The 10223-nt window shown below is 44.4% G+C and overlaps 1 protein-coding gene across 5 annotated transcripts in view; it reads right to left on the bottom strand.

Annotated features, from left to right (window-relative positions):
• The window catches only part of Cpped1 (calcineurin like phosphoesterase domain containing 1), a 97656-nt gene extending 87911 nt beyond the window's left edge, over window positions 1–9745 (bottom strand). For 3 of the 5 annotated variants that reach the window (XM_076840538.2, XM_076840539.1, XM_076840535.2), the window contains exon 1: window positions 9596–9745. In XM_076840538.2, the coding sequence (XP_076696653.2) occupies window positions 9596–9665 (70 nt within the window). In that variant the 5' untranslated portion in view covers window positions 9666–9745. Of the gene's footprint in view, window positions 1–9037; window positions 9246–9595 lie in introns of those variants that run through there. The other 2 variants (XM_076840537.2, XM_076840536.2) reach the window with 2 other exon arrangements.
• Window positions 9746–10223: the final 478 nt, after the last annotated feature.

Genomic DNA, 10223 nt, shown 5'->3' on the forward strand with positions numbered 1-10223 from the left:
GTGATAAATGGCTCTCTTAAGTTAATTTTTATAACAGAAAGTCACACTTTCTAAGTCCAGTTTGGGAACACAGACTTAAAATGATATTGGTTTAGCAATTTAATTAGTGGGCTCCTATCATTATCATTACAGGGTACAAATACTTAACAATTCAAGGTTTTGGCTCCTATTAATTTGTCTGAATCAAAACAATACAGGAATTGGGAATACTGGGTAGCCACATTTCTCCATTTGACTAGAAAGCTAAAGAATTAACTCAAAAATTAAAAATAGGTATATTTTTCTGGACTGGTCTAAGCTCCAAGCTTGGAATTTCCACCTTAAATTCAATATTTTCACAAGCAAATTCATCATTCTTCATTCATTTACCCTGGTTCCTTCTGCAGATGTCTCATATTTTGCCACCATCATCTCCAGGCTCCCAATCTACAGATCCTGGGATCGTGCATCACTACATACACACAGCCAGCCAAGCTGTAGCATTCTACTTCTACAACACCCATGCAGCAGTCCCACTTCCTGTCCCACACTGCCATTCTCTTTGGTCAGGTCTTCAACACTCCCAGCAAGGGGGACAGCTCCCTACACTGTTCATGGCAGCCCCTGCCCACAGCAGGCACTGCCCCCACGCTGATCACCAAAACCTCTTCCCTGCTAAAGAGCCACTAGCCTTGAATCTCCACGAGGACAGGCTCATGTCTGCTGCCCACTCCAGCATATCACCAGCCACATCATCCAGCTCTGGCAGGAGGCAGGCAGGCAGCAAACATGTGCTGATCAGATGGAGAGGTCCTTGAATCCCTGCTCATTCTGATGCTGGGGGCTAAAATGAGCCTAAAGCTTTTCCATGGTCCCATTAGACAAGGGACATTCAAAATCAGTGGGGGTGATTTTGACATTAAATGTCTACAGACATTTTTGGATATTACTGGGAGATGAGTAGTACTACCATAATCCAGTGGGTAGAGGGCAGACTTGCTGCTAAACATCCCATAATACACAGGTAGAGCCACATGACAAAGAACAATCCAGCCAATGATGCCAACAAACCTGAGGCTGAGAAACCCTGCTCAAGACATGCCACACCATCCCTCCAGAATGAACCACAATCTGCTCCCCAAACATACCCCACCACTTCCACCCCTTCCCTCGGGTACTCTACTCTACCAACTTCCTGCTAAAATTACATCTATCCAGGCCAGTCCAGCCCATACCGACTCCACCACAGAGACTGCCCCTTTCCTGTGAGCAGATGCCACTCAGGATCTATAACACATGCTATGCCAGTCGTGGATATTCAGCAGTGTGCAGGTTACGGGTCCCATTCCCTAAGATCCTACAGAATAGCGAGGAAGACGAGCAGGAAACAACTAAATAGCCTAGTGACACACTGGCTTGCTGGGATCACAGAACCCATCAGGATGACATAGGACACAGTGATTGGCAGGGGGGGCCTCTGGGACTGCACCCCAGGGAGGGGGCCCCACAAGTGCCCAGACCCTGTGTGAATATGAGGCTGGAGGAGGAGACAGGGGTAAGCTCACACCGGGGCATGCAGGCTTGATGAGGGGTTTAAAGCCCCTGCCCAACTTTGGGCCTCCAACTCCCAAACCCCCACCTGGTCCTAGTCCAGAACTGAGTCTTACGTAATTCTAAATCCCATTTCAACCTTTACCAACTATGTGACACCATGCGAGTTCCTTAACCTCTCTGGCCTTTAGTTTTCTTATGGGTAAAGTAAAAATAACAGCACCCCTCTCTCAAAAGCCTTGTTCTGAAGAATTAATGAGTGAGTACCTATAATGCATCTAGACTAGGCACAGGGTAAGTGGTCAAATGTAAAGGTAGTTACCATGACAACTTTTCAGTCACCTGGACCCTGTCTTAGCAAAGTCAAGGCTACTGAAGTCTTACCTATTTTTTTGTTCCCACAAAGCAAGGCTCAGAAAATACCTGATGAGATTACATGTTTACATGCTTTGTTTTAGCATCTTTCCCTTCATACATTGTGGATATTGCTTTGGTTACAAAACAGCAAAGATGGGTAGCTTTACAGCTGCCTGGAGGCTTTCTGGCTAAAGAGCAAATGCCAACGAAATGCAATTTTTGCAGTTCCTCACAGTAGCAATCTGCACAGTGAATCACAATCTAAAAGTCTTCGGCAATACCCTTCATCTTCTCAGGGGACTAATCTTATTTTAGTGGTTTAAAAAAAAAAAAACAGTAGCTAAACAATATTTACCACTCTTGGACTCTTCTTGGTTTAACAAGCTAAAAGCCCCACTGTAAAACTGTCAGACGTAATGCAGAAGATGACAGTGCCCTTCATTAGTGTGTGCTTAGGCCTTGGGGGCTGGTGACAGTTATCGGGGTACAGGGTTCCTTTTTGAGGTTGTAGAAATATTCTAGAATTGATTGTGGTGATGGCTATACAATTCTGAATACCTTAAAAGCCATCGAATTAAACACTCTAAAAGGGTGAATTGTGTGGTATGAGAAGAGTGGTTTTTAAAAACCATACCTACCCCTAATAATTAACCATGACAGCAACCTTCAGAGTCTCTAAATTACGTGTCCTAAGCATCAAGGTGAATTTACCCAGCCTCTCTTCTTAGTCAAAATGAATCCAAAAGGTGGTTTTTAAGATACACAAAAGCTTCTGAGTCACAGCTTGGCTGCCACAGTTGCCATCCGGGGATGGAGGACCTGCCAAAATCTTTATCTGCAACCCTTCAGAGAACTAAGACAGCAGATGGGCCAGGACTTCTTGGCCAGGTGGCTTTCAGCATCACTGGCTTCGGTCAACACTATTCTGGACAATAGTTAAAGGGAAAAAAGACATTTCCAGAACCTTCTTTGACTTTTCAAAAGCAGGACTCCATTTGGGGAGTTAATGGTGGATGCTTGCTATGACTTCTGCCCCATTCCCAGGTTGTCGGCCTAGGCAGACCTTTGGGGAGAATTGGAAGATGTGCTTTCTCTGGGCACATGCAGCCCTACAGATGCAAGGCTAGGCAAACAGAGGCCTGGATGCGGAGAGAACCCTTCCTCCAGGCAGCTGCAAGCCAAACCTCCTCAGCAGAGGCCTTTGAGCAGACTTGCAATAGGCTGCCTGAAGCTCTGACCAGCCTCCAAGCCTCTGTAAAAGGCACCGTTGCAGGGGCAGCTGGGCTGCTCTACACCCTCCCCAACTTCTGCACCTGTCCCTCAAGGAGCTTGATCGCCAAACGTCTGTTATGAGTTGTCTCCAAATCTGTTGATGCTGCCACATACTTTTTAATCACCTGATTTAATGAAATGTATAAACCAGCGAAATGTGAATGTAACAGGTCGTTTCTAATAAAACCAATATAAATGCTTTAGGAAGACTCAATAAATGCGAGTTGGCAGAAATAAAATACCATCAAATTAGGTGCTAGGGAGAAGTGTTAAACACTTAAGGAGAAAATATAAGCCTAGAGGAATCCTTCACTGGGAATGTTTCCCAGGTGATTACAAACTGACTATCTGTCCCTTGGAAAAAACCCAACTGGAAAAGCTTCATTATGGGTGTGTGGTGTTCATGCAAGAAAAGCTACAAGCATGCCTACCTGTGAACCCATATCCCAAGGCAAGCCCTTGGTGACCCCTAAAGATTGGTACATAGATGCACACTTATGGGCTACACTAAAATGGAATGTTAAAAGTAACCATGTAATTCTTCTTCTTTTTTTTTTGTACCAGAAATTGAATAATGAACACAGAGGTGCTCAACCACGGAGCCTCATTTCTAGTCCTTTTTTTTTTTTTTTTGAATTTTGAGACGGGGTCTCACTAAATTGTGTAGGGCCTCACTTAGTTGTAGAGGCTGGCTGTGAACTTGCCTCGGCCTCCCAACTGGGATTACAAGTGTGCACCACTGCACCCAGCAATAATATAATTCTTTATGGTTCCCTTCTTTAACTATTTTTTTCTTACCAATTATAAGGTTTCCACTGTGGTTAAAAAACAAGCAACAATGGAAATGTTCCGATAATTAGATCCTTTCTCTATATACAACTCACTAACTCAAAAGAGAACTTGATCTAAAGGTGAAGAACACAAACTATAAAACTCTTATAAGAAGGCTGGGGCTGTAGCTCAGTGGTAGAGCGCATCCCTCACAGGAATGAGGCACTGAGTTCAATTCTCAGAACCACATAAAAATAAACAAATAAAATAAAAACGTTTTTAAAAATAGAAAAAAATTCTTAATAAGAAAACACACAGGAGTAAATCTTTGTGCAATGGGATTAGGGAAAGATTTCTTAGATATGATACCAAAAGCACAACTTACAATAAAAGAGTAAGTTGATAAATTGGACTTCATCAAAATTTAAAATTTTGGTACTATAAATAATATCATTCATAAAGTGAAAAGACAGTCCACAGAATGGAAAAAGATACATGCAAATCGTACATCTGACGAGGGACTTATATCCAGAATACACAGAGAACTCCTATAGCTTAACAATAAAAAGAAAAATACAATTAAAAAATAGACACAGGCTCTAATGAGATATTTCTTCTAAGATGCACAAGTGGACACTAAGCACACAAAATGATGCTCAACATCATCAGTCATTAGGAAAACGCAAATCAAAACCTCAATGAGATGCCACTTCATGTCCACTGGATGGCATATTAAACAGATAACAAGCATTGGCAAGGATGTGGGGAAATTGGAACTCATACATTACTGCTAGAATATAACATGGTGCTTTGGCAAACAGCTTGCCATGTCCTCAAAATGCTGAGGATAGTTACTAAATGACCCAGTAATTTCAATCCTATGCATCTACCTAAAGAAACAACAACAAAAAAATATATCCATCTAAAGCCTTGTTCACACAGTTTTATTCATAAAAGACAAAGAAAAAATGGTCCAAATGGGTGGATGTCTATCAATATCAAGGGGCGAGGGGCAAAAGTTCAGCAGTGGGTGAGTGGATAAACAAAATGTGCTTACTGATGCAAGCAAACAGCCTTCAGTGAAAAGGAAAAAAATACATACTGCAGTGTAGAGGAAACTCAAAAACATTATGCTAAGGCACAGACACAGTCACAAAGGCCGCAGATTACAATTCCATTTATATGAAAGGTCCAGAAGAGGCACATCACTGGAGGTCATCGGTAGCTGCTTGTGCAGGGAGTGGGAACATGCAGAGACTGCAAATGGGCTTTTTTAGGGGGGGCACAGGAGATGTTCTAAAACTAGATTGTGACTGCATCACTATAAACCTACTAAAAGCTATTTAACTATAAACTGAAAATGAGTGCATGTTATGGTACATAAATTACATCTTAATAGTTACTAAAAAATAAAAAGGCAAAAAAATGTACTCAAGAAATAAAAGCAAGTTTGTCTTTTGAAAATGTCAGTGTAAACTTTTTACATACTAATATGCACTAGTTTCTCTACCTGCTAACTGATAACTCCAATAACGTGATAAAAAAATAACAAACATTCCAGTTTAATCACAGGGACTGTTAAAAGGAAAATTCCTTAGACCAATTAAATTTGGTAGTTATCTGAGCAAAACAAAACAGATTCGTGAATGGGCAGCTCCCAGAAGGAAAGCAGGTTCTGAGAACCCCAAACAACAAATCAGACAGCATTCTTGGAAGATCACACAGCATCCACAGAAGACAGAAGTGGGATACAGAAAACAGCTTAGTCAACCATGCAATCAGTTGGCTACAGCTTAGCTGTTTACAACTCAAGTTAACTGGCTATAGGACCTCCTGCAATCAACCAAAGTTTAGCTACTGTGATTAAACTCTGTGCTGATTTGGCCTATTGGGCCTATTCCAAGTACCAAGGCCAAATCCATGGCCCCCTAAAAATTTTATTTAACAGAAGCCTCCTCAAATAAAGACAACTAAACATACAGCACAATTGAAGCATTCATTTCATCATCTTCTTCATCTTGTTAGACTTGCTTAAATCACATTATTTTTAACCCTGTTCAAACCTGGGTAAGTAGTTCCAGGTCTATTTCTAAAAAGAGTTTTAGGTGAGACCCGCAAGAGATGGGGAAAGTTTTAGTTTAATGAGAATCCATTTATTCTTGCCATGTGAGAGGATTTCCAGAGAAGACGAAGAAACAGTCAGGATTAGCAAATATAGTCAGCTCCTCTGAACAGCTGCAGATGTTTAAAATGTCCAGGGAAATAATCTTCTTAAGATTACCACCCAGGAGCCCTGTTCTCTAAGGGGGAAAATACTCTGGTGGTAAAATGAACTGGGAAAAATCAGACTTAGGACCTAAAAACAATTACACACAATTTTTAAACATATTTTATCTTGATATTTTTCCCTTTGAGAATTTCTGCAGAACAGATGTGATAAGCCTCTCAAAAGAGATACTTGCTAGGAGACAGTAGTCCTAATTAGGATATGTGTCAAGGAAATATAATTATCAATTTGTCTAATTAAAATGAATATCTGAACATGCCTTAGGAATGCAACTCTTCTCAGGTGAGACATGCACAATTTATATTTTATCAACATCCATCTGCAGAGCCTAGCCCATTATATTAACGAGGAACAGATGATTGAAACAGAGCCTCACCTATCACACTACTGGAAGAAGTGCTGAGAATAATGTCACTCACGTAAATCACCGCTGGGAGAAAGGGCCTCAGAGCAACTGCTCTTTCACTCCGTGCACAGGTTTCACTTGAGAAACAAAATGGCTGATTCTGAAGGGGATTTCTAGTAGTGCAGGCCAGGGTCAGCAAAGCTGTGATTTTAGGGACACTTGTTTGAGTTAAATGAACCCCTCTGACATGCAGTGTGAGTTCTGGCAAAAGAAGGGAAGAGCCAGTTCCTTTGCGTTCTCTGGCAAGTCCACCTCCATAGGCTAGAGGCTGTGTTTCTGCAGAACCAAGATGGCCTTAGATACCTCTAACAGTACCTGTCAAAGCTGCCGGGCTCAGCTTACATTCACCCAGATCTCTGCAACATCTGATCCTGTAAAACATTCTGCATATGTCCTCCCACCCAGCGATGTTGTCACACTAGCTCCTGGCTTTATCTTTCAGAATTTCTGGCTCTTACTGCTCTTAATCCTTCAATGTGGTTCTCTTAACCTTAAATACTGAAGTACACTAAAGTCACAGACAGTTATGCATGCACTGTCCACTATGTCACACTGTTCCCCTTAGCAATGCCTTTGACTCCTAAAAGAATATCATCTACTCCCCTCTCTGTGATGGTACCGATACCTTTATCACTAGCTGTGCACTGCACCCCACAAGTTGCCAGCACCTCAAATCCACCTCATCAAATGTAAGCCTGTTCCTTCCTCCCTGGCATCAGCTAACATCCTGCCACCACCCAGGACCAGTACTTAAAATCCCAACTCTCACTGCAGTGTTCTCAGAGCTCATGGGTTACTTTTTGTGTAATAGCTTTGTACCTGGATTCTGAGCCCCTGAAGTTTTGGTATGTGACCCCACTCCCTGCCATTTTCTATTTTCTACAAGACACCGCAGGACATCATATATATTTCTCCAAACTAAACTGAGAAAAATAGCAGAGTAATCCGTAACTCTCCTATACTGAGGTGGGCGACGTATAGTTGGTGCAATCACTTTGGAAGACCATTTGATAATAACTGGTAAAGCTAGGGATGATTATATCCTACAACCCAGAACTCTGCTCCTGGGTATACATCCTAGAGAAACTCTCCCACATGTCCACAGAAAGACTTGTACAAGAATGTTCCTAACAGCACTGTTAACAAGAGTGAAAAAACAACTAAATGGCCATTGTATCCGTCAGGATCAAAGCAGGAAATTGCTGGCATACTCAAATTAGGATAAATAAAGGAAGATTTTAAAGGGAATTATTTGGGATACGTTGGGCATGGAGAAACTACAACAGTGTAGTACTCCATAAACAGAAAAGCAGACCTGCTATCACTCGTATACCTACAAGGAAGAAGGGAGGGAGTGTTGCTACCCAAATCTGGAAAAAGAGTCTGAGAAAAAAAAAAAAAAAAAGACTATTGAGAGAAGCAGCAGCTTCAAGGGAGGAATACAGCCAGTGCAACACAACTACACAAGAAGTGGTGTAACAAATATGCTGACTTGGGCTTTCCCCTCCCTCTGGTCTCCAGCTGGGGCTTCCTGATGGTTGAACACAAGGGAAGCTAAGGGGCAGGGAGTTTCCTGGGAATAGCCTATAGAAGTCAACCTGCTGGAGCACTGTGGAAAAGGGGGAGAGATTTGGAAAGGCAAAGGTAGAATAAAGAGAGAGGCAAATTTGAAGACTCTCAACATATCCATCCACAAAATGTATAAAGCATATATTTATAAATATATGCATCCATTTATAAATACATAAATGAATACATAAATATTCCCCAGTAGGAAAATGAAATAAGTAGAACTACTTATTTCACTACAGATAAATCTCAAAGATGTCATGTTGATGAACAAGGTCAAGCCCCTCTACAGAATGGCACCATAGCAGGCATGTTTTCCCAAATCTGCCACACATGAATTTCTGGCTGCACCCAACTTCCAGAATCTTGCCACTCTCCCACCAAGAGTTGCAAAGAAGAAAAAGAAGTTCAAGTAGAGAATTACAGGACACACCTATTTTGGATAGGGAGGTAGGAACGTCCGGGGAAGCAAACGAACTTTCAAGTTGAGAAGGAGCCAGTCCATCAGAACTACCAGTGTCTGTGGTAGCTCGGAAGTGCAGGGGCCAAGACCCTCAGAAGGAAAAGGGCTTGGCCCTTTTAAGCACAAATCAAGAAAACCAGTGAGGCAGGAAAACTGGGCAAGGGCGAATGGGCATTAAGCCAGATCATGCTGGGCATTTGGGTGATCTCCCTGGGGTTGTAAAGCTAGGGAAATAAAAAAAAGGGGGGGGGGGGGGAATCGGGAACCTCGCTTCCTCTTGACTTATGGCTGACATTCGCTGAGCGCCTAGCATGTAGTGACAGTGGGTCACACAGCTACTCTGATCTGTGGACACTCCCAACAGCTCTGTGAGGCAGATTACCTCCGTCCCGCATCCCGGGGAGACCGTCACGACTCTGGACGGCCTGCCACTCTACAGTTAGCATGGACGGCTGCTCCTAACACAGCAGCGATTGACTCCATCTCAGTAAGCAACCCCCATAGCGGGGTGCACGGTGCCCCGTGGTGAACGACTTCCGGAAGGGCACGGCCTCCAGGAGCGCTCCTCCGGCGCCGCCCACGACCTCACGAGGCCTCCCGTCCTGCAGACGGGGAAACTGAGGCCGGGTCCGCTGAGGGCCGTGGACTAGGCAGGGCTTGGAACTGCAGAGCCCGAGCTACTTCTAACTCCGCTCGGCCGCTTCCTCTTACTCTCCCCCTCTCGCACTGCCAGGCCCGGGCCAGCGAGGACGCCGGCGCGAACGCCTAACTCGGACCCGCCTCTCCCGCAGAGAGCGGGCGGTGCGGCCCCTATTGCGGTCCCCGGTCACGAGTGCAGCCCGCGATGGGATCCGGCTGGAGGCGCGCCGGGACCGAAGGCTCCCTTGGCGGAAGGTTCCGCATCTCGGCAGATCTTTTCCTGGGCGAAGGCCAGCGGTACCTGAGGAAAACGCGTCCAGGGTCCTGCCCCGGGCTCTGTGGAAAACATCCCCAGCCTCCGCAGCAGACATGGCGAGCGAGTTTCTGGCCAGTCCGGCGCACGCTGCGTGGGAGGGAGCGGCAACCCCACAGCGCCCAACCGCTGCGTGCCCGACTCTGGGCGGTGCCCTCTTCTTGGAGGCGGGGCGGGGCGGGGCTCGCCCCCTCGGGACGCCTCTAGTGCTGCCTGGGCGGGACCGAGGCGTGAGCCGCCCCTCTGGGATCGACCTTGGCGCCTAGGGAGAGGAGACCCGGTGTCTGGAGACCCCAACGCACAGCCGCTGCCTTTGGGTTCAGTCTTTATGGCTCCTTAAAGGTAGAGTTGCCGAGTTTCACAAAGAAAAGTCCAGCAACCCTCCTGATTTTTAACCCTCCTCCCATCACTCGTTAACTTGGAATTTCAGATAATTTTTTTTTAATGTAGTGTAAGTATATCCCATGCAATTTTGAGGTATACTTATGCTTAATTTGTTTTTCATTGTTTATCTGAAATTACATTTTAACTGGAAGTCTTGATTTGTATCCTGATGGCCACGCTATCGCAAGGTCCCAGCACAGCCCTAAAGGTTTCAAAAAACCTTTGCCTGGTT

This window comes from Callospermophilus lateralis, chromosome 19 (genome assembly GCF_048772815.1).
Source record: "Callospermophilus lateralis isolate mCalLat2 chromosome 19, mCalLat2.hap1, whole genome shotgun sequence".
Classification (NCBI taxonomy): domain Eukaryota; kingdom Metazoa; phylum Chordata; class Mammalia; order Rodentia; family Sciuridae; genus Callospermophilus; species Callospermophilus lateralis.